The sequence below is a fragment of the Pectinophora gossypiella genome, chromosome 14 (genome assembly GCF_024362695.1).
Source record: "Pectinophora gossypiella chromosome 14, ilPecGoss1.1, whole genome shotgun sequence".
Classification (NCBI taxonomy): Eukaryota; Metazoa; Arthropoda; class Insecta; order Lepidoptera; family Gelechiidae; genus Pectinophora; species Pectinophora gossypiella.
The window spans coordinates 7592555-7616273 of record NC_065417.1 but is presented as its reverse complement, the minus strand read 5'-3'; the positions used below and the strand labels follow the sequence as shown (position 1 = coordinate 7616273).

Below are 23719 nucleotides of genomic sequence, written 5' to 3'. Positions count from 1 at the left end.
GTACTATCTAACCTATATATGACTCCTATATGACTGACCAATCATACAAAAAGCCTCTTAGGTGTAATAGATAATTCCGACACCCTGTCCTAACGAGACTCAACCCTCCATTGTAAAGAAAAAGCCGGCGACAGAGAATCATTTCCATATTTAGAGGTCATAACTAAAACGACTGTAATGCCCTGAAAATATCTGAATCCAATCGAAACGATAAGAAAAAGAGGTTATAACTAGATGCTGATCTCATAGAAACAACTTATTCGAGACATTATAGATAAGTCATTATAAGTCGAAATCTGTCGAATAGGAACATCACTTTTCACGTGCAGTTATATGTCCAGCTGTGCATAGAATTTGTTGTAAAAGTTAATCTAAGTACTTATATTAAAATATAGTCGTTTACCGAACTGTGCTTTTTATCCTATCATAAAATTTCAATCTCAAAACAAACACCTAACTACGGAAGGTCGAAAACACTTACCGCCATCAACGCGTCGTTTCCATAAGCTCTGCCTTCGAGAGCAAGTTCCTTGTCGAGCATGGCATCGAGCTGCTCGAGCTGGTGGCATGAGGCTCGCGCCGCCACCCAGCTGGAGGCGAGGATGAAGGAGCCCAGGATAAAGGAGGCAGCCACCACCGTCAGCGCAGCGATCCGGGCGATCTGCACCGATGACGAAGGCCGCTGGCGGTATGCCTGTGGAAAATCAGCTGTTGATCATCTGTGCAATATAATGATATTTAGGACTGGCATAGGATTCACAGAAAGGAATGGTAGCCGCTATCCTATCTCGGTAACTTTATGGTGGCTTGAATACTGCAAACTGGGCTTCTTGCCCGGACACCTACATCGCATTCTTACAGTTTGATTTGTAATTCATTCGTAATGGGTGTCTTTGACCTATATTTAGTATGTGTACTTGTGCATCTTCCTATATAAGTACCGCCATTTAATAGACTTTCCTACTTACTGGTAAACTATCTAATAGTCTATCTACCAAATAAATAGTAAATGTTTGCTGCATAAGCAAGAGTATGTGAGGAAACGGGCCAATCATATAATAACAATTATGTGAAACGGGCTCGTAGTTTAAAAATATGAGTTCCTGATTATTGAACTACAACTTATTATCTAGAATCATCTAGTTTTTCTCACGATTGAGTAAGAGTTAGAAATCGTTTTCTCGACCAAATCGATTTCTGAACAAATCCGTTACTTTTAATGATATTGAACTAAAATAAGCGAACTTCGTTAACAGTCCATGGAAAGTTAGCGTTGCGTTTTTTATATAAAATAATTTCCGCCAACTCTTCACACTTTCTTTTTCCTATTAAACAAGGAACATTTAAAATTACGCAATTCTTACCACACGCTATATAGAGTTACTTGCAACATGGTCTGTGGTAAGCAGAGTACAATACGAGTGCAAGGCTAGTTTTGGCCCAAATACGTGTGATAAGTACTATGGTGTGAATAGTCCTTAGCATGGTTTAGTTAATGAAGTGGTGGTTTACTAACTTCAGAAACGGTTGCAGAGACGTATTACGTAATTATGCTTACAGCTAGCAGACGCAGGCGCGGGGTGCGGGACGCAGTGAAAGTGCTTCAACGATTGCATTTGAGAAATCCATCAACACTGACAAGTGCAAAACGATAGCGATTTCAATTTAAAAATCAGTTTCCTTGTTAATCCGTTACTTTGATAATTTGTGATCGCTTATATATCGGAAGAGTGTTATTTGTATACAGCTGTAAAACATACAATCTACATACAATCTCTCCAAGCGTTATTCTTTTGCCTTTTCTCATGAATTTGAGTAACTTATCTAATATCAATTTGCATATCATTTCATCCTGCATGCAGTTTAAGACAAGCAAAAGATACTTGAAACTAGATCTCATATAATACCAAGAACCCAACTTAACCACAAAGTCAATATTCACAGTCAATACTATTATCGGCTTGTGCAGACCAACCGTGGTCCGCCCATTAAAGGATACCTAAGTCATTTCCATCCGCGAATGAATCAATATTAAGTCGACAGCCAGACTCCCTTGTGAATGCTTATCTAATACACAAAGGCATAAGGTTCTTGTACTCATGTAACACGCCATTATGAGTGTGGCTACTTTCTAGCGTGTTGCAGTTGAAGCCTCATCTGGATTGAATCACCAAGTCACTATGTATACCGGCCGCAGACCACCCGATGCCTTATTTATATGTTAACGGCATGAGTGTAGCATATAAAAACTTAATTCGAAATGCATACCACATCCTGTCGGCGACTGAATTTGTATACCGCTTTGTTTACTAAATAAAATCGCACATCAACATCGCACCTTGGCAGCGGGGGTTTTTATTCATTGATTATCAAGCAAGAAATAAGTTCCTTCTCAGTTCACAAAGATAAGACTTTATAATAAAAGATCACGTTCTCGATTGTCGTGGCGTGTGAAGCACAGCAACAATAGATATGATTAATGTTTGGGTTAGACTCGGACAAGTCATAAGATCAAACCATATTGTAGTTGAGATGTAGCTGAGAAGATTTATTTTTATTTTGCTATTAAAATATCTCGAATAAGACCTTTGAAAATGTCAACGCAACAAGAAGTGATATCATTTCTCAGGAATAGAAACGCCAATCAAGATGTATCACATAGTGAACAACAGTTAGGTGTTTGAACTTGTTTGGTTTTATTTTTATTGGCCAAGTTTATAGATAGTTAAGTTCGTATAAACTATTGGTATTAGTAATACCAAAGTGGCAGGCGGTAGGTATACCTACTAATAAGGCTATACAATATGTAAATCATGGCGAATGGTTCCTGTTACTGGCCGGTACCGGGTCGGAGAATCTCTCTACAATTAGTCAACTCCGGCGCAAAACACGATCAGGTTTGCAACGTAATCGGAGGATCTTCGTCGTAATCAACATGGTACTTGTCAATTATTTAAACAAACAAGCATGTTTTTATGGATTCGCTAAAAGGTAGATATTTCTAGCAATAACACCCAGTGGCTAGTGCACCACAAACTCGGATGTGACGCAAGCCATTGTGTCCACTCGGTCAACTGGCCAATAACGATTTCACTCCTACTGATTGTCACTGCTGTTATCTCTTTGTGTAAATTCTTTGTTTCTAATTCAAAAGTCACGGATTTCAATTCGCTTTAATAGTAATTTGCATGAAGCTGTGGCGGTTCTTAAGTAATAATTGTAAATATTTAACAGTTACGAAATTATACATCCAAAACCTACCTATTATACAAGGTACTAACGGTCTTTTTTACATACTTACAAGCCTTGGAAAAGTAATCAATTCGAAATAATTCGATTTTTATACAGGTTATATAAAGCAAAATTATACTAGATATTTAATGTAAAATATATAGATACATATGTATCTCGTATAATTTACGTAGTTGCGTGTTAAGTGGCAATGGCTATAATAATAAATGGCCAGGGACAATAGAACAATGAGATTCCCACACACTGATGAGACAGGTACCACCATCCACATCATGGCTTCTCGGAAAATCTCTATCTAATGTTCATCACCAGATCGCTTGCCATATTTCTTTATCTATTTTTTTGAAGTCATTCGTCATTGACATTGCGGACTTAAGATTCCCTTCAATGAGCTTAGTTCGTCAATACGGGTATTGACAGAACATTACGAGTATTTTAGATTACAGGATAACTATTCCCGAAGTCTTCTACCATTCAAGTCTCTCCTAGTATCTGGTGTACTCAAAAAGCTTTTCGTTTCTATTTGTACGACATGGCGATAACTAGTAAGTAAACGGATTAATTGGTTGTTTAAGTACTCATAAACACTCTAAAAATACTTTTGAATTTTATTGTAAATACATTTTAAAATTATTCCACGTAAGGGCAAGTGGAACCCACAACACAATTTGCCTCAGAATAGTAAATAGATACTACTTACTTTATTTTTACGACAACAAATGTAAAAGTTTGAAATAATTATTTTAAGCAATACTAAAATAATAAATAAAATCTTAATTATTTTTGCTTAGGATCACAAAGTAATTTTAAAAGTTAATTATATAGATATAATTTTTGACCACGTTTAATTTATTATTCAAATTGAATACGATTGGGAACGTGAAGTTGGAAGAAAAAGGTTGTGTTTCCATGTAAGGAATACTAGATGATTTCTAAAAACGTGTGGTAAGTAGGTAATAAAGTGCGCGGGTGTCGGTGGTGGGTGCAGGCAAAGGTCCGTGTTTACAAACAGGCTGTTATGCGTCAGCGGCGCCGCTCGCTGCAGCCACCGCAGCCTCGGAGAAAGGCACTTTCGCGGAGTAATCGCACACAGCCGTTTACCCAACTACCGCTTTGTTTCATTTTACGACCCCTAAAACAACTACCTATAACAAAAACCCTCATAATATCAAACACCTACAAAGCCCAGCTCAGCTCAATTTCTTATTGAATTCACATAGAATAAACCAAATTGACGGCCGACAATTACGGACACGAAGTCAATTCAAAACCGAAAGTCCCGTACAAAGTTTTGTCACAAAATAAAGCACTCGAGTTTCACAGAGACAGACAAGTAGGTCCGTGTAGTACGGTACGTGGTCGACATTATCTAAAGCAAGTAACGGGTTCATACCGGCGGCGGCTCCGACGTGCTGTACACCTCCGACGGGGGGTACTCCGGCTTCATGGTGATGGTCGCCATCGAATCTGGCTGATGCTCCTTCTCCATCACGAAATTATCTTCACAATAAAAAAGGTTGGAGTGCAATGTCTGGTGCGCGCGCGATCTCTGACGTTCGAAGTAGGAGTGCGCGCAAGTGAGTGGTAGCGCACGGCGGCGGCGCGGGCGCACCGTGGTGGGGCCGGCGCGGCCGCCCGCCAGCCGCTCACTCTACATAGATGAAAATGTCGTGATTGCATGCCTCAGATTTTCTTTGTATTTAAAAGTAAATATTTAAGAAATTCATGTAAGTATACGAGCATTATAATCCCATTATCTGATCTTACACATTGACACGCGAATGTACAACATACCTAATGGTATGGAGGTAACAGCTACAAAATCTTAGTCAGTAAATAAATAAGAAAATGAAAAGTAGGTATACTCACTGATTTTCGCACCAAAAGAATTTTCATACATACTTACTTTATTTTACATATCTATTAAGGTGTAACTAAATACCAACATACCAACATCTCGGAGACTGACGGTAAACAAAGCCGATTACCCATTGCCATAACACATCCACTGTAAAGAACTTTTTTTGAAGACGAAATAATTCTTCGCTAACGTGATGGACCATTATATGGGCGATGGACTGGATGGATGGACCTGTCACCGTAGACCTTAGGATGCCATAGGTACGGTTCATCATTATTAGCATCTTCGAGTACCATTTACTTATACCTACTCGATACGATAGTGCGCTTTGTGTGTACCAAAGTGTAACACGTAGTAAAAGTCTCTTTGAGTGTAGTTATGGCTAATTTATCTGTTTTATGTATAATGTCATATATATGTGATTCTTACAAACATGTCATTAGCATAACGCCGAGAAATTAGGTAGGTTGATAAGGTCCATAACTACATTCAAAGAGAATGTATAACTGTAGATATGGCTAATTTATCTGTTTTATGTATAATGCCATATATATGTGATTCTTACAAACATGTCATTAGCATAACGCCGAGAAATTAGGTAGGTTGATAAGGTCCATAACTACATTCAAAGAGAATGTATAACTGTAGTTATGGCTAATTTATCTGTTTTATGTATAATGCCATATATATGTGATTCTTACAAACATGTCATTAGCATAACGCCGAGAAATTAGGTAGGTTGATAAGGTCCATAACTACATTCAAAGAGAATGTATAACTCACTAATTTCTCCTAATTTCTCAGTTTTATGTATAATGCCATGTTTGTAAGAATCACATATTATATCACTAACACACCCGTAACATAACACTACATACATAACATCACATCAACAATTATATAACATTCATCACACCTATAACCCTGAAGGGGTGGACATACACACTCACTCCGCGTCAGCTAAGTTCAAACCTAAAAAATATACTCGTATTACTTATAAGTCAAAAGTTTTAGATGTCGTATTAAAATTCCAAAGGTGTCCCTCACACACATTACGAACATATCAGAGCTTAGGCCCTCGAGCATACACAGCAGCATCCCAACCAGCACCAACACCACTCTAGCGCCAGCCTAAGGGATGAAGGGTTCCTTCATACAAAAGACATCAACGAAATCCTTGTTTTATACTATAAAATAATTATTAAAAAAAAACTGACTTCCAAAAATGAAGTTATCCATTGACCCGTATGGATGTAATAAATATTGTATTAATTGCATTAGATTCGTACCTACATGTTGGTCTATGTGGGTTTCAAAACGCGTGTGTCAAATTACGCAGTTGTATTTAAGTACGTACATTTGTCGACGCAATATTTTACACGCAAATTAAAAATTTAAGGCGTTCGTTCAACTTACGTAATAGTGCGAGTTTCATCAAAATCGGCTGAATTATTTTAAAGTTATGGTCAAATTATTAATGTAATAACAATGATCTCGTTGATGTCTTTTGTATGAAGGAAGCCCTTATCAGTATTAGTAGGCAACATGAAGCCATTTCATAGCAATAATTATGTATTGAATTAAGTCGGTATCATTTAACTTAAGGAATAGTATAAGTTTCATCGAAATCGGTTTAGTAGTTTTTCAGTTTAAGGGCAAGTCAGCATTATTGTGAATCTTACGATCCGGCTGTAGTAATAGAAACTGAGAGGTCATCATTAATTACATTACACACGCAAATTCTTCTCTTGTGCATGCTTTGCGTCTCCTCTCCGCGATGTTGAAATCAACAGCACTAACTATGAGATGTGTTTATTGATAGATGGTGGAGTGTATGGTCAATGTATGGTGGAGAGAGTGATTGGCTATATGCGAGAAGATTTACTGATGATTTACTGTTTTTTTTTTCTATTATTGTTTTCTCGTTCAACACATACAACGCTACATACAACCCATTAGGTTACACTGTAATGCTGTATGTACCTTAATAAATAAATACCTAAATAAAAGGCTTAATAATACATAAATAAATACGGTCAAAGGCGTATTGGATATACATTAAACTAATTTTAAGTCCTCTTGTATTCGAGTGTTTTGATTTTGAATTAGGTACCTGGGTACCTGATTACTGATGTAAGAACATTTTCAGCGTAAAGAATATTATATTCACTACGTTTAATTTTCAATGACCAAATCTAGTTTAAAAGACTTGTAGCCACGCCATAACACCCCAAAAATTAAAAGCAATTTTGACTAGCGATGGGTCGTTATCGGTTTTTGAGATAACGTAACGTAAGCGTTATGTGATTTCCAATAACTAGTTTCTTAACTAGTGATTTTTATAACTAGTTATTTTCACAACGTTCTGAAGCAAACGTGATAATTGTAACGTAAAATCGTTTGGTTAGGTAGCAGTATAACTTAATTCTTCTTCACGCACACGTATTGTAAAACCAGTGATTTTGCGTGAGTAGTGAAAGTAGCCAAACATCGACGCTATGCCTTAAACATAAGAGTGAATTCGATTTAACTTTATGGCGTTGTGATTAAAAGAGTTATTGAAGACTGATGCCTATTTCGATCGTTTAAATCTCAGAACAATAACTAAAGCATAGAAGGAAGGCTAAAATAAGAATTCAGAAACTATAAACCGGCTCTCTTCTAGCTTACGACACAAACTGTGAGTGAGAAAAGGACAAATGATTCGCTCTTTGCTTCATTTTTTCCGAGGTTGTCACAACATGAAATGTCATTTGGACCTATTGGACTCATTTTAACTCGGCCAAATACATAGTAACATACATAAGAAGATTTTACTTATATTTACCGAACTATTTGACACGGTCGCGTGAACTTTGTTTACGAGTGTCTTGTGTTCAGATTGTTTTAAGTGATAATTTAACAATATTTTTCCAAATAAATGGAAAGAAACTTTTATTTATATCAAATAATTGAGTGTCTCGACTCTGTGACATTATGTCTTGTGTGGTATGGGGCTGCAGCTCACATTCAGGAAGAAAAGAAAATAGCCAACAACTTCTGTCGTTTCATCGGTAAGTTTTTTGTAATTTTCTAGTGAAATGTGAACTGCTGAACAATTTTAGGAAAGTAATATGTTTTGCTGAATAGATTTGTAGCATAAAATATTTGAGATATCCATTATATTATACGTTTCATCGATGAATACGGAATTGATTTGAGGTTATGTTGATTGTCCATAGTGATGTACTAAAATTATCGATACTTTTAATTTTTAGATTTCCTGTAGACGATAACAAAGAGAAAGAATGGATAATTCACATTAATAGACGAAATTGGATTCCAAATAAGTACAGCCGTATTTGCTCGAAACATTTTACTGCGGATTCATTTATGTGTGTTCCTAATTCGAAGTGGAGACGTCTTCGAGACGATGCTATTCCTACATTCACACACCCGAAGTCTCGACGGCAAAAGGGACAAAATTGTGGGTCCGCGTTAAATTCCCATATTTCGCCAGTTTTTGGCTAGCGGCCCACTCGGCAGCCGGCCCTGCGGTTCGAGTAGTACGGGGCAGGTGCGTTGCTGCAAACCTGCAAGCGCAGGTCGCGTCCCACAATAAAGCACGCTCCCTCTCCTAGGGTATGAGCGTGAGCCCATCGGGCCTCTTACTGTCTGTGCGGCTTAGACCCGGCGGTTCCAATTTGCACGGCACGTCGATCAACACCAGTGCACGGCGGATGACATCATAAATAAATTCGAATATTACAAAATACTTACCGATGAAACCATTACAGTTGGCTATTTTCTTTCCTTCCTGAATGTGAGCTGCAGCTCCAAACTAATATAAACCAGACAATGGTGCTAATTCCTGTAAATACCATCTAATTTTATTTTAAGTTATATCTGTCATTTTCTTATCCGCCGAAAAGGAAAAGGACGGGTAATCGACAAGCATAAAATTTATGGAACACACGTCAATTTTAAGGACAAATCTAAAACAACCGTCTAAAATTTTTACATCAGTCAATAACCCGACACAGGTAAGTAGACAGCACGTCAAACGGATTGCATACCAGCGACATACCTTTTTGATTCGCCCGGGTTATTCATTCATTTACTCATTCTTCCTAAAATTAAGAGCTGTGAATCATCCGTCCCTTTCCTTTTCGATGGATATGAAAATGACGGATATAACTTAAAATAAAATTAGGCGGTGTCTGCAGGAATCGGGGCCAATATAATCCAAAAATGATTAGATACTTACCTATCAGAGACAGAGTCTCCTTTCATCAAGAAGAAAATAATTGCGTCCTACAAAAAGAAATCTTGTAAAAAAAATTATCGACATTAATTGTAAGTAAATTTAATTTTATCGACATATTACGAAAGTGAAACCCAACACTAGGCATTGAAAAACTTGTGACAACCTACGAAATTACGAAACAATTTTTGTATATGCGTCTTTGTCTAACATTACGCCGGTTCCGTAAGATAAAGTAGAGCAGAATTATAGAGTTCTGTTGCTATTTTAGCCTTCCTTCTATGCTTTAGTTATTGTTCTGAGGTTTAAATGGCGTTATGAATATCACTAGGGATGCGCGATCCACATCGTCGATCCGATTTTAAGGATCGGATCGGATCGTAATGCGTCGATCCGATCCGCGGATTGTATCGCATGCCGTCGATCCGATATCAAGAAAATCGATCCGGATCGGATGCAAATAAGCAAGACACAATTACTTTTAAATATTTATTTTCCGCCTTCGGGTAATCTCGGGTAAACTGACTCCACACACTTTGTTTTTATAGGGGACACCATTTTTTGACCAAACAATTTTACAAGACAAAACGTCCGTACATCTGAGATACTCGGAGACAATAGCAATTAGAATCAAATCAAACCACACATTTTACTCGTATGTTTACTTACTCACAAAGTTAAATTATAATAAAATGTAATATGATGCTCATATATCTATACCTACCCGCACGCAAAAGACGCCGCTAAGTTTGGAACGTAACGTAAACAGAAGATCCGAGTTCTATCCTAACAAAATCGTAAGCAATTAATGTAGGTAATACGCTTTTCAATTCATACGATCCAAGCGATCCGATCTTTAAAGTTTTGTATCGATCCGCCTAAAAATCGCATGGTCTCGATCCGATCCAAAAATCGGCAGATCGAATGGCTTTCGATCCGATTTTCTAAAAGATCGGATCGGATCGGCGCATCCCTAAATATCACTAGTTTTTGTTGTAGTGGAAAACGAGTGATCACTGTTCGAGCTCGTAACTGCATATATAACCAGTTATGGTTAATAACGCCCATCGCTAATTTTGACACTGACATTTGTAGCTGACATTTGATGGGTGACACATGAGTTAAGTTTTCCTTTTTTCGAAAAACTATAGTAGGTAATTAAAGGAATATTATATTAAATAAATATCATAACGGCGAAATATAAACATGGCTAATTCAGGAAAAGGAACCTTCCAACCGGTAAGTATAGAATTTGTAATTGAATGAAGAGGTTAGAAATACAATCTGAGCGGCACACAAATGTTCCGTATTTTTAATTTTTATTAAAATTCTTCTACTTTACAGGACTCGGACGTTCACATTTCATATGAAGATCAACAAAAAATTAATAAATTCGCTCGTCTAAACGCGAAGGTTGATGATTACAAAGACGAATTGAAAGTTAAACAGAATGATATGAAGAACTTAGAAGAAGCTGTGGAGGAGCTAGGTCTCGCAGACGACACGGAGAAGATACCCTACCTCATAGGAGAAGTGTTTGTTTGCCAGAGCTTGGAGGACACATTGGTAAGTAGTCTGTCTCATTGAGGTTTGTTGTAATCAAGGTATACTCTCCCTGTTAGACATTCATTTATTGGGTGAGGTTATTAATTAGGGTTATTATTTACGGGATACAGCTAGCTCCTTCTATCCTTATATACATCATGCACATATTGGAATCTATGTTGATTATTGTATTTTCTCTCAACAGAAGTCTTTGGAAGATGCAAAATCAAAAAAGGAAAATGAAATAGCAGAATTAGAAGGCAAATGTGAACAACTCAAATCTCAAATGGGTGAACTGAAAGCTCACTTGTATGGAAAGTTTGGCAGCCACATAAATTTAGAAAATGAAGAAGAATAAAAATCTCAGTGCATGGTCCATTGCAATGTGTATTTATTATGCTTTCACAACATAGGTACATTTTGTTTCATTTTGTATTATAAAAACAATAAGTTGTTGATTTGTAGGTTTTTACAATCATATTAAACTAAAAATACTGTCAATACAGGAACCAATTATTCTTAATTTGTAAAACCAATTCAGTCACACAAAAAAGTATGCTATAGATTTATTTTAATGTAACATCTGATAAAATAAAAAATTGTTTTATTTGTAAATATTGACAAAACTTCTATTTCCTCTCTTTAAAATATAAAATATTTCACTGATTTCCACACTGGTTTTTGTGCAACTTAAACATTGATAATGAAAGCATTATATGCTTTTTGGTCAAGCGTTAAGATTATAAAGATACATCTTTATAGATAAATGGAATGAAACATGGTTTTACATTACAAATGTGTACATTTTTTAATAAATAGAACTTCACCATTCATTAAGTACACATAAACTATGCACAGGATAGATCTTTACATAATTACAATCTTATATCCAATGTAAAACTGAATGGTGGAGTCACAATTCACTATTATATTACAATAGAATGCCAGTGGTTATATTTAAAGCTAAAAAGGAACAACTTACAGAAGTATGTTCAATAAGGTGAACAAAATGCTAGAGTAGTATATAGTTCATAGTATGAAGTACAAATGTCAATATAACTTTAGAGATAGAAACTATATCTCAAACAAATTGATTCAATTATGATTATAATGAATTAAATCCATTATTTAAAGACATAAAATATTTTTACATCAAGCCTCACAAAATTGCCATACCTAAGGCGCAACAACGCAACTCGTTGTATTACATACTTTAAACTTGAATAAAATATGACAATAAGAATCGACTAGATTGCGTTTACGCCTACACAATCGTAATATATTTACACATTTATCTAACTACACATTTAATGTGAATACAACACAACCAAAAACAACAGAACTTTGACTTTTTAAAGGTTATCCACAAGAAAACGCGGGCAAAAGGCCTGTGCCGGGCGGCTTTGAGCCCGCGGCTTAGTTTTCATAGTACGAAAGATTGGCAGGGTTAAAATAATGACTCTGGTAGCAAAAGCCACCAGCCTAATCTAACATTGCCGGCGGCTAGGATATAGGCTCGACTTAACCCTGGTGTACTTTATGGCTGCCTCACACAAGTTTCATGTATTAGTTAATTTACTCTGAAACTTCTAAATAACTAAAATAACCCTAGCATCACAATATGAATCACATAAAAATACTTCTGATTTAAATCTAACATTAAGAGTCAGATAGAGAAAATTCTGGAAATAAATAAATGTATTCTTCGTTTGTTATCGACAACAAATTATTCGAGAGCCACAGATTATAAAACAAATATAGACTAAAACTTATCAATCATTACATTACACATCGACATCTCGAATAATTTGGGTTATGTTTTACAATAAGCTATAAATATGTCACTATAAAATCCCTGCAATCAAAATCTGTAAAATAAGTAGGTTCTAATACTGATTCGTTTAATACCTATCTATACTCCTCTTTGTAGACTATTAAGTGAGTTGGAGTGAGAGTTTGTCGGCAGGATTTCCTCTTCATCCGTGTCGCGGTCGTTTGATATCCTAATAGCCTGGTACCACTGGTTGGTGAGGTCTGTCATTTGGCTCTTGCAATCCTTGAGTTCCTGTATGTGGCGAAATCGTATTTTATAAAGGTTTTTCTGACCGATTCAAGCAGATGTGCGTCGAGTATGGATATTAAAGTTTATAACATGACATAAGCTCACGACTATATCACAATTGGGGTAGTCAGAGGTAAACTAAGGGCAAGGGTGGGCAAGGTGAACTAAGGGTGGTATTAATAAACTAATTTCAGCTTTGAGACTGCTCTCACGATTATGTCAATGTGACAGTTCTTATATAAAAACACGGACTTGAGCATGGTCTTGAGGGCAGTCTCAGGTGAGATTCGTTTATTAATACCACCCTAAGTACCCACATCTCACTGAGCTTTCTGTTAGACCAACACGTTAGGTGGGGAGCCATATCGCCGTCTATAATGGTCGAGCCAAGTGTGTTAGTGAAAACCGCACTTGAGATAAATTAGCAACTTATTGGTGTAAGTCCGGTGCCGGGGTTCCAACCGGCGCTCCCCGTCTGAGAAGCAAGCTGGTGAACCACAGACCACAGTAACTATCGACTATTTAGTGACTATTTACGTATATATTTATTTTATAATAATAATCACGTCTTCCTTTCGTATTGTAGGAAAAAGACATGAAATGGCATGAGCCTGTCTACAAAATGCATCAGATAATTATTAACTTGTAACAAACCTGATGTGTGAATCTTCTTGTGAAGAATGGTGTCAAATACTTCATGTCCAGCCGCACGAAACCACGTAATCTTGTTGCATGGGAATAATTAACCTGGAAATTTATTCATATAATCATAAGACTAGATAACAATATTAAATGACTACAAACTGTCTTCTAACATTTTCTGTGTGCGTCAAGCTAGCGGCCTCAAAAAAATAATGGGCACGAAAAAAATAATTTGACCATACCAAAACATAGTACTCTTATTGAAAAAAATAGTACCTATTGTAAAAAAATTAGTACCATTACGGTTCTGGATTTATAGCCATGTTGTATTGCACTTGCTAGCTTGACGGTGAGCGAAATTTGGCGAGAGTTAACGACAAGGTCTTTCGCTTTGATTTAAACGCCAAAAAATAGTACAAATAGTACTCACCCCCTGCAAAATACCGAAATTAGTACTTCAACGGTTCCAAAGTTATAAAGGCAGTTCTTTGATCCCGCTGGCTTGACGTTTTGAAAATACCTATTATCTGGGGAACGCTTGCATACTTCAGTATGTAACTAATAATAATAATAAAGGCGTCGGGATGTGACGACCCCATCGCCCCCTGGTGAATTTATCAGCGAACCTGGTTAATTCATCAGTGCAGTCAGTCTCCGCAGGCCAGCTTGTGGCGAGCTGTTGGTGAGTGACGACACCACGGAGCTGAGATCCCCCGAGAGTCGGTCAGGCCCTCCGTCTCCGGCTTGCCTTCACTGGCCGGCCGGAGTGGACCCCAGCGGGGGCCGCAGGACTCTCACCTCTGGCTTGCCTTCATTGGCCGGCCAGAGTGGGGCGTTAGAGCTATACGCTCGCAGGGTGGAAGTGAAAGATGCATAAGTCGCGAGTTGGTGAGGCGGGTAAACCGCCTCGCAGAAAGCGGTGTACACCTCTCGACACCCTGAGCTGCTCACAACCATGTTGCTGCCTTGCCGTCCAGTCGCGTCGGCTAGATAGGTGGCCCATCCAGTGAGTGGCGAGTCGCCGCCTGCTCATTTATCCATGTTTACCAACATTGGTCGAGCAGGCGCCATAGTCCCCCATAGCTCCAGTATCCCGGTCCACTAACCCCCAACCCAATAGCCCAGTTCCCTTTGTTCCCATAATCTGCAATAGTCCTACACGAACCGGGGATTGTCTTTGGGTGCACTCCCATAGTGCATACAGGGATAATCGCCGGTTGGTGTCACACCACATTTAGATTAAACTGTCTTAAGGGGCCTCTACGTGTTGGCTTCGGCCCCACGCACGCCTTCCAAAAGTCCGGGCCTCCATAGGCCCGAGATATGAAAAAGACATACAATAATAATAATAATGACATAGGTTATAATGACTTTTTGACATATTTCTACAAAGAGAATCAGGTCCAAATTATGATGGTAGGGAGTACTATTTCATACGAGTTTATTGACATTAGTTACAAACTGAAGTATGCAAGCGTTCCCTAGATAATAGGTATTTTCAAAACGTCAAGCCAGCGGGATCAAAGAACTGCCTTTATAACTTTGAAACCGTTGAAGTACTAATTTCGGTATTTTGCAGGGGGTGAGTACTATTTCGGTACTATTTTTTGGCGTTTAAATCAAAGCGAAAGACCTTGTCGTTAACTCTCGCCAAATTTCGCTCACCGTCAAGCTAGCAAGTGCAATAAAACATGGCTATAAATCCAGAACCGTGATGGTACTAATTTTTTTACAACAGGTACTATTTTTTTCAATAAGAGTACTATTTTTTGGTATGGTCAAATTATTTTTTCGTGCCCATTTTTTTTTTGAGGCCGCTAACTTGACGCACACTCCAAGAGCAAACCCATCAAAGGTAAAAAACAAAATACCTATTGTACTGAAAATGAGAGGCTACGATTTTTATAGAGATCAAGATACCTAAACCTATAGACTGTTTTGATTTATATTGAATACATTCTACTGTGGAGGTGTTCTAAAATAATGTATTGTGTCGTCTTGGAATTACTCCAACACATAAACATTTAGTGTCTTCTACGCTGCGCTAGGAGCGCTTTCTGGCAAACATTTCCTTTTATTTTTTTAGGTGGATTAGACAATAACAGACAAGTAACAAGTACTAGAAATAAGCTGAACCATTTGTCTGTTTTCTGTGTAATGAACTTGTCTTTATGTTCTGCTTAACACATAAAACAGCATCACTATTCACGCCTGCATCCCGGTAGGGGTAAGCAGAGGTGTATAGTATGTTCTCTTTCTACATACTTACTGTTAAATAAAGACGTAGGTATAATGTTCTTAAATCTATGTTATATAACAGATGCTATAATAGCCGTCAGTTTTGTAAGACTTTATAAAAAAACCTTTCATACCTCAAGTTCCTCTTCTGTGATTTCTGACAAGTGTTCAGAGTCAATAGCCTGTCCCCATTCTTTTGTCTTTGACAAGCTTACTTCCTTCTGTTTGCGCTGGGATCGAGACCTCTTACTTTTCTTATTAGCCTGAAAAGAATATTATAGGGCGTAATATTAATATCTGCTTTTTAATTATTATTGTTACCTTCTGTAAAAATCCAGCTCTGTCAAATCTTTAGGTTAGGTAAGGGGACCCTGTGAAAAATGGGATAATGCTAGGGAGATGATGAGTATGTGGCGGAACCAACTAGTTAACCAGCTAGTTCCGCCCACATGCAACAGATGGCGCCATATTCAATAATGCAGTCTTCAAGCAGTCGTGAAACGCGATATCGAAGTTTACACAGCAAGTCGCATATATATACAACTTCCAACACAACACTGTTGGATCGTCGATCCCTAGTCACACTACCAAGTTGTGACTAGCGGGGTACTATACTCAGTTCGGTACCCCGAAAACATCCTTTGGCGGCAGCACACCCTCGCCGCCAAAAGTAAAAGGAGAATTGTATTTGAAAACACGATTAAAGATAAACCGATAAGATATTCACCCGTAAGAACTTAAGTAGCGGCATAGTTGATCCACCGAAGAAGAGTGTAGTAAACAGGACGATGATAAGTGTAGTAGTTATAATCACGTGTCGAGTCTCGTTCGAAAACCCGAGATGAAGTGATAACGCGTAAGATATGGCACCTCTTAATCCTGCAATTATCATAAGCAAAGCATATTAAAATAAATAATGATTCAAAGATAAACCTCTCTAATATTATAACACGTATAATGACGCCTGTGTCCTCAAAGGGCAGGGCAGAGTTGTATAGTATATACAATATACACCCACTCCAGGCCAGCTACGTCTATCTAATGTAATAGAGGGTGATCCTAATGCCATGAGGGTGAGGTGGGGATCCCCACCTCACCTCACTACCTCTGGCTACCCCTTTGGAGATACAGGCGTGATGTTATGTTAAATATAAGTTATTATTTTCCTTGATCAAACAAATCCCCATTACTTCATGTCAAGCAGTTCTTGCATGATATAATCAACTAATTAAACTGCATGCACTTTTGCTTACAGTCAAACTAGTTCAAGGGAATTTACTTTCACATTGCTGATTACAGTACAAGCATAGTTTGAAGTATGACAAATATAAACAAGTTACGGCTGGTAATTTTAACTCTCGTAAAAAAAGTATAGCTATTTCAAGGTCTATGTTGAGTCATTAGTCATTAAAGTATGTGGTATTGTAAAGTAGGTATTATTGGTATTTAGTTAGACGAAACATTGATAAAGTAATTTTTAGATATTAGAGCTTATAATTTATTTACTTATTTTATACAAAATTCTATTGTATAGTCAACATTGCAACATATGGCCTCCAATGGTTGAGTGTTTGTTTCACAATCCGGAGATCCTGGGTTCGAATCCCAGTGGGGATTTATCACAAAAATTACTTTGTAACCCTTAGTTTGGTTAGGACATTATAGGCTGATCACCTGATTGTCCGAAAGTAAGACAATCCGTGCTTCAGAAGGCATGGTGAGCCGTTGGTCCCGGTTACTTACTGAAATATGTACTTAGTTGTTACATGAGTCATGGCGGCTCAATAGTAACTGTGACACCAGGGTTGTGAGATTGGTAATCAATCTCACAACCCACACAATAGAAGAAGAAGATTGGAACATACCACTAAACCACATGATAAACATCATCTTCTTAGTAATCTTATGCTCCCTGAACTTATTGCAGAGCAAAGCCAGTGGGAATATGTTTGCAGCTCTGCCTAGCAGGCACAGGACTATACTCCATACCACCAGGGCAGGCTCAGCTCGGTGATGGAAACTGGAAGTAGTCAAAAACATGTCTATTATACCTTTTATAGATTTTACAGAATGTTTGGCAGTAAAATGTACATTCATAATAACATAAAACAAATCACTTATGTATAATACATTTCTAAACCTTAGATTATATTGGCATTTGTCTGACAGACAGTAAGTCTGTTATTATAACAAATCTAGCATGTCTTACCTAAATAGAGCCAGGCCAAGGTAAGCAAAAACACATGTTTCAGCTATAAATGCCAGAGTTCTCATAGTCTGCTGCATAGTAACCTGGGTTACTGTAGATAGATTGAAATGTGTGTAGTGCGACATCACTATTCCACAGAATAATATTGCCATAATGCCTGAAAACCATCAAATTATTGTAAACACCAACCAATTTCTGTAAGAAATAAACATGAGAAATAAGTATATAATATACTTAATAATATCTATGTTTTTTGTAATAGATACCAACATACCTGATAAATGAATGCCTTCAGCTAGCACATATGGGGCATATGTAAACACCAGCATCATACCAAACTCAAGAGAGGGATTCTTGCGGAGGTCAACATGTTTGAGAAGAAGAGCACTGACAAGAGCAAAAAGCACCCCTATACCAGCTGATGCAAAGAACATTAGCCAGAATCGATTGATAGCAGACAGGATGGCCTCACTGGTAGACATATCAGGACCGTTGGAATCCAGCACTGCTGTTGTAAGAACAATGGCTACTGCATCATTGAGAATACTTTCACCAAACACCAACATGTTCAATACAGGATCTACATCCAAAGCGTGGAAAATGGCGACAGTGGCCACTGGATCAACAGCTGATATCAGAGATCCAAAGGCAAAGGATTCAACAAAACTCAACTTATATACAACCTGAGCCAAACCAAGTAAATATATTCCAGCTCCAATGACAAATGCCGATATAGCAGTACCCACTATGGCAAACAAAAGTATTGAGCCAATATTTTGAAAAAAATTGCCTTTGTGAAGATTATAGCCTGACTCAAATATTATAGGTGGTAGAAGCACTAAAAAGAATGCAGTAGGAGAAAATGCTTCCTCTTTCCTCCAATTTGCTATATTACGAATAGATAACAAGTTGATTAACATACCAATTAGGGCTCCGAGGAAAACAATAACAATACTCTCAGGTAAATATGAAAATCCTGTTTGCAACATCAAATGAATCAAAAGAATACCTAAAGCAAGGATACACAAGACAAAAAATATGGCCATGGAACTGTTGTGTTCATCCTCAGCTGAGCTTTTTTCAGGCAAAGGTGCTCCATCTGAAGGGCTAGGTACAGATCCATTTAGAGATGTTGCCGAGCCGTTCGATGACGTTATGGAAAGTATCGAGGAATTGGAGGCGCCTATTTCATAGACATTAATATTGGGATTCTCACTAGTGGAACTGGTAGAACCAGTGGAACTTGAAGAATTGCTCACATCATTACTAACACTAGCTTCACTGGTACTTGAAACATTCTGCAGGCTCATTCTCTTAATCCTTGATAATTCATGTTCATTTCCATCTTGATCAATGTTTGTATTTGGATTCTTTATAGCCCCAAGCCGTTGACTGTATGTTAAAGTCAGAAAACAAATTAAACCAATCCATAAAACTTCTTTTCTAATCACTCCTAACATTTTGATGTTTTATATGAGAATTTTATTAGGTTTTCTGGAAAAGTTTTCGTCGTCGTCGTCGTTTTCACACTGATAATATGATTTTGACAACTGACAGTGACAATTATTTTTTTTATTAATTCGATATTCTCTACGCAAATTACTTAACTCTGGATCAGCAGCACTTAGCATCAAATATAATAGAGATACTTACACAACTCAACAGAAAAATAATGCGTGTAACGAAACACATCTGTCGTTTTTCTAATTTCTGATAACAACCCAGCGTATTTGTTGACCAAAAATAAATCGTTGTCGGCGAACTTGTGAAACAATCGGATCTCTCTTTTACTCTTACAGTAAATACGACTTCACTAGCGCTCTTTGATAATTTACACTTGTGTTTTTGTGTCACATTCTATCATTCGACTGCTATTTCTTGCTCAGTCGGTGGACTTTATTTTTGTAGTGAAAAAGAATTTAGTACAATGGATTCAGCTTTACGCGAACAAGTAATGATAAATCAATTTGTATTAGCGGCAGGATGTGCACGAGAACAAGCAAAACAGTTACTTCAAGCCGCTCATTGGCAATTTGAGGTAAATTTCCATTATATGTAAACAAACAGTAATCATGAAATGGCTGCTACATATTTTGTGTTTTGCAATAGCCTTGGCTCGCGATATAGGTATACGTAATATCCTCGTGTCTCTTTCTATCTCAAAAGACTTGCGAATCATCACATGAGACAAAAGTATATGTACTTATTCAACAGATCAAAGCAAATCTCGTGAAACTTTATTATTATTTATTTACCTCGCAAAGATTACAATGTGTCTACACCGGACATTTTTCTATCGAAGAGAATAACACGCAGTATTCCATGCTACACATTTAACTACACTACTTACATGATAATAATAATCACAACAATTAACCTACCCAGTCATTTTAATGTTTTGAATGACATTTTGATGATTTTTCACAGTTATTTTTACTTTATACGCACTTTTCGAATAATATTTTTATACTAGGCACTCATCTAATTAAGTTTTATTATTTGACCTATGGGATAGAGGTACACCTGTAATAATTAATTGATGAGGCATTCTGATGTCATTGCCAGGAATGTATGAGAATAAAAATATTTGTAAGAAGGATGAACCATTTATGTACCTAATGAAATTGTGATTGTAACTTGTAGCTGCAAAATTAGGTTACCTCATCTATATTTAGACAAATAACATAATCAACAAACATGTAAGTGTCATGCAAGTGTGCATGTAAACATGGAAATTCTTGCTTTAGTATGCAAATTACTTATTTGTTTGAATTAAAGTAATTTAATTGATATGCCTACACTGGTAGATTTTATTTCTATTGTCAATAGGAGACATTAATTTACACAACAAGAATAACCTATAATAGTTTTCTTGTTAGTCATTATTATAAATAGTGAAGACTGGTAGATATAAACTTATTTATTTTGTTACATTTCTAAATCTAGCTACCTATCTCTTTCATGCATTCATTGTAAGTAGAGATGTGCCAAATATTTGTTTGGTATTTGTCATATTCGGCATGAAAACTGAATATTTGTATTCAGTCAAATATTTTATTTCTTTATAAGAAAATAGGATACAATTTTTTTTTACTAATATCAACAATATATGTATGATAATTTTAAGGTTAACTAACCTGAACAATATTTTGTACTACTTTATAGTGTAGCTGTGTAGTGTAGGAAGGAAGGTAGTGGACATTTATTCTTGAAATGAAACTTTGCAATACGATAAAGTATTGTGAAATAAACATATCTTATAAGTATTAAAAAAAAACTTTTGTATCTATCTTCAGAAAACTGCTCAGTTAAAATTTCAACTTTATCAGCAAACATATTTTTGTAATAAAAAAAAGGATTTAGATACCTAGGTATATAATATTAGACAGAACCCAATAGTTTGACTGAAAATTCACTTAAATCACTTTTCGGCGCATCTTTACTCATAATCCACAAATTTTTAGAGCTGTCTGACTAACATATTTAAACACAGACTAGACATTTACCACATGAACATTGATAATAGAAAATAACAATCTTAAAAACAAGTGCAGTGAAGTACACGCATCAGCTCTGAGCTGCTAGTGTACATAAACAAATATAATAATAATAATAGTAGGCACATCCTAATGTGATATTATATTTTAATTTCCAGACCGCACTTTCAATATTTTTCCAAGAAGTAGCCTTACCATCTGGAGCTAATGGCATAGCTGCACCACACTATCGTCAGGTACAGTCTCAAAGCTTAATATCATACAAAGTGAAATATTCCTACAATTATTTATAATTTATAACATCATCGCCAATCCTGGAAGCCTGTGTTGCTGTATTTAAGTGATAGTCCGGTAGTCCTATCTTCACCAATGCAATATTACTCCCAAAAAATATTACTTTTTTAAGTTGTTTATTAGTTAGTACCAATAATATGTTATATATTAATATTTCATCAATAATAAGATAATAAGGAATATTATAAATAATTATATCAACCTAAGACCAAAATTTCCAGATATTAAATAAGATAGTTGGGGTTTAAATTTTAAAGTACTTCGGGCTCTATAATTTATATAAAAAAGAGCTTTATTCTTCGAAGTACATGTAAATAAAAATAATGAATGTTAATATAAAATTGAATTTTGTAGCAATTAATGACACCGTGCAACACTCCGGCGACGCCGCCAAACTTCCCCGACGCGCTGGCGGCGTTCTCGCGCCTGTCGACGACGGGCAGCCCGAGCACTGCAGGCGGCGGCGGCGGCCCGGCCGTGCCGCCCGTGTCGCCGCTCGCCACGCACCCGCCCCCGCCGCCGCCCCCACAAGTGCAGATGAACGCCTTCGCTGGCTCTCCAAACTCGCAGACGAACTATTCACCGCTTTCCTGCTCAACTGCAGTAAGCACCTCTCAAACTTATTTTTACTTTAAACTGAGCAGATATCTACAGAACAGATCCAATCCTTTGAATTATTTACTGAATATGTTAATAAATAGGTTTTATACTTTGTTACAGATGTGCAGTGAACACATGCCCAGATAAATTGAAGAAATTAGTTTAGTAGCATCTATAATTTATTTTTCTAATGGTGCGCAATGTGAGCTGTGGAATTGTGTATGGGAATGTATATTACTTTATGAACACCCCTGCAGCGCGTCGATTTGCTGGACAATATTCGGGGTGCTGTAGTCAATCATGTTAAATTTAATAATATAAAATATTGTATCTATTTATATATACAGTGGTTTCAGCAATTTTGCACAATATCACCTATGAACTGTGTTACATTTCGGTGATGAATCAAAATTTATGCTGTGATTCTAGTTTTTTGGTATCAGTAAGAAGTAATGGAATCATTCATGAGATATATTAGGTGAAAATGATTGAAATCAATGTTATTTTTACAATTTGATAGATGTTATACCCTCATACTTTTCTAGATACCATTGTTTAATTTTTCACCATGAACAAAAGCTGGTTTTTGTGATCGTGTTAGTAGAGTAATTGATCACTATTTTCATAAAAGACAATATTATTTGTAATCAAAGTTTATTTGAACAAATCCACAATTCTGTTACATTATGTAATACTCATTCTTTTCACCGAGTTATATTTGTGAAGGTATGACAGACACCTACCATGCAATTTTAAGTATATCTGTACAGCTTATTGCACAATCATTAATTTCTAAATCGTTTCATAGAAACGTCATCATAATATATTTGTAATAGATGTATGTTTGTAGGTACAACATAGATGACTGAAGTGAAAGATTCACACATTGATTTGTAATTATATTGCTAACTTTAACAAACGTTTTGTTATACTGACTTAAGTGATTAATGTTATGAAATTATGCTTGTATTATTGTTTAAGGATTCTAAGAAATAATTTCTTACGAAATAGCCATGCTCAAGATGATTTTATGACAAATTAGGAAATTCAAAATTTATCTTTACATTTATGGATAAATAAATGTATCAGATTTTAAAGTAGAAACTTCCTATAGCTATTTATAATTGTTAAAGTTGTATATAAAAAGTACCTGTCACTTCATTTTCATGATAATCTAGTTAAATACATGAAGTTAAGCGTTTGATTACATCATTTGCATCAACTAAGTAATGAAATAAATTTGTACAGCATAAATAAAATGTAATAAGTCATACAA

General features: G+C 36.5%; 4 protein-coding genes across 5 annotated transcripts in view; 2 read left to right on the top strand and 2 right to left on the bottom strand.

The window, feature by feature from the left end:
• LOC126372396 (uncharacterized) overlaps positions 1–4835 on the bottom strand; it is a 58637-nt gene extending 53802 nt beyond the window's left edge. The window contains exons 1-2 of one of the 2 annotated variants that reach the window (XM_050018116.1): positions 4646–4835; positions 482–694 (exon numbers count right to left, since the gene is read on the bottom strand). In XM_050018116.1, coding sequence (XP_049874073.1) covers positions 482–694; positions 4646–4741 — 309 coding nt within the window. In that variant the 5' untranslated portion in view covers positions 4742–4835. The remainder of the gene's footprint in view (positions 1–481; positions 695–4645) is intronic. The other variant, XM_050018115.1, reaches the window with a different exon arrangement.
• A 5598-nt stretch (positions 4836–10433) lies between these two features.
• Positions 10434–11571, top strand: LOC126372402 (probable prefoldin subunit 4). Its single transcript, XM_050018124.1, has 3 exons — positions 10434–10595; positions 10701–10922; positions 11107–11571. Exons 1-3 carry the CDS (start codon positions 10563–10565, stop codon positions 11257–11259), a joined length of 408 nt encoding a protein of 135 aa, XP_049874081.1. The 5' UTR covers positions 10434–10562; the 3' UTR covers positions 11260–11571.
• LOC126372393 (sodium/hydrogen exchanger 8) lies at positions 11269–19607 on the bottom strand. Its single transcript, XM_050018113.1, has 7 exons — positions 18327–19607; positions 18053–18209; positions 17709–17863; positions 16571–16722; positions 15978–16106; positions 13618–13710; positions 11269–12966 (listed from the first exon to the last, which is right to left on the bottom strand). The coding sequence occupies exons 1-7, from the start codon at positions 19510–19512 to the stop codon at positions 12814–12816; spliced, it is 2025 nt and encodes a 674-aa protein (XP_049874070.1). The 5' UTR covers positions 19513–19607; the 3' UTR covers positions 11269–12813.
• Positions 19608–19903: 296 nt separating this feature from the next.
• On the top strand, positions 19904–23719 carry LOC126372400 (UBA-like domain-containing protein 1). Its single transcript, XM_050018122.1, has 4 exons — positions 19904–20090; positions 21708–21785; positions 22198–22446; positions 22564–23719. Exons 1-4 carry the CDS (start codon positions 19980–19982, stop codon positions 22588–22590), a joined length of 465 nt encoding a protein of 154 aa, XP_049874079.1. The 5' UTR covers positions 19904–19979; the 3' UTR covers positions 22591–23719.

Bases quoted from the DNA above. Each gene is read 5' to 3' on its own strand.
- LOC126372402 (XM_050018124.1), top strand. From the start codon at position 10,563: ATGGCTAATTCAGGAAAAGGAACCTTCCAACCG. The intron at 10,596-10,700 runs GTAAGTATAGAA...TCTACTTTACAG, and splicing joins GAAAAGGAACCTTCCAACCG to GACTCGGACGTTCACATTTC. The intron at 10,923-11,106 runs GTAAGTAGTCTG...TTCTCTCAACAG, and splicing joins AGAGCTTGGAGGACACATTG to AAGTCTTTGGAAGATGCAAA.
- LOC126372393 (XM_050018113.1), bottom strand. From the start codon at position 19,512: ATGTTAGGAGTGATTAGAAAAGAAGTTTTATGGATTGGTTTAATTTGT. The intron at 13,711-15,977 runs GTATGAAAGGTT...ATAAATTTCCAG, and splicing joins TCACAGAAGAGGAACTTGAG to GTTAATTATTCCCATGCAAC. The intron at 12,967-13,617 runs GTTTGTTACAAG...CGCCACATACAG, and splicing joins CAAGAAGATTCACACATCAG to GAACTCAAGGATTGCAAGAG.
- LOC126372400 (XM_050018122.1), top strand. From the start codon at position 19,980: ATGGATTCAGCTTTACGCGAACAAGTAATGATAAATCAATTTGTATTA. The intron at 21,786-22,197 runs GTACAGTCTCAA...TGAATTTTGTAG, and splicing joins CTGCACCACACTATCGTCAG to CAATTAATGACACCGTGCAA. The intron at 22,447-22,563 runs GTAAGCACCTCT...ACTTTGTTACAG, and splicing joins CGCTTTCCTGCTCAACTGCA to ATGTGCAGTGAACACATGCC.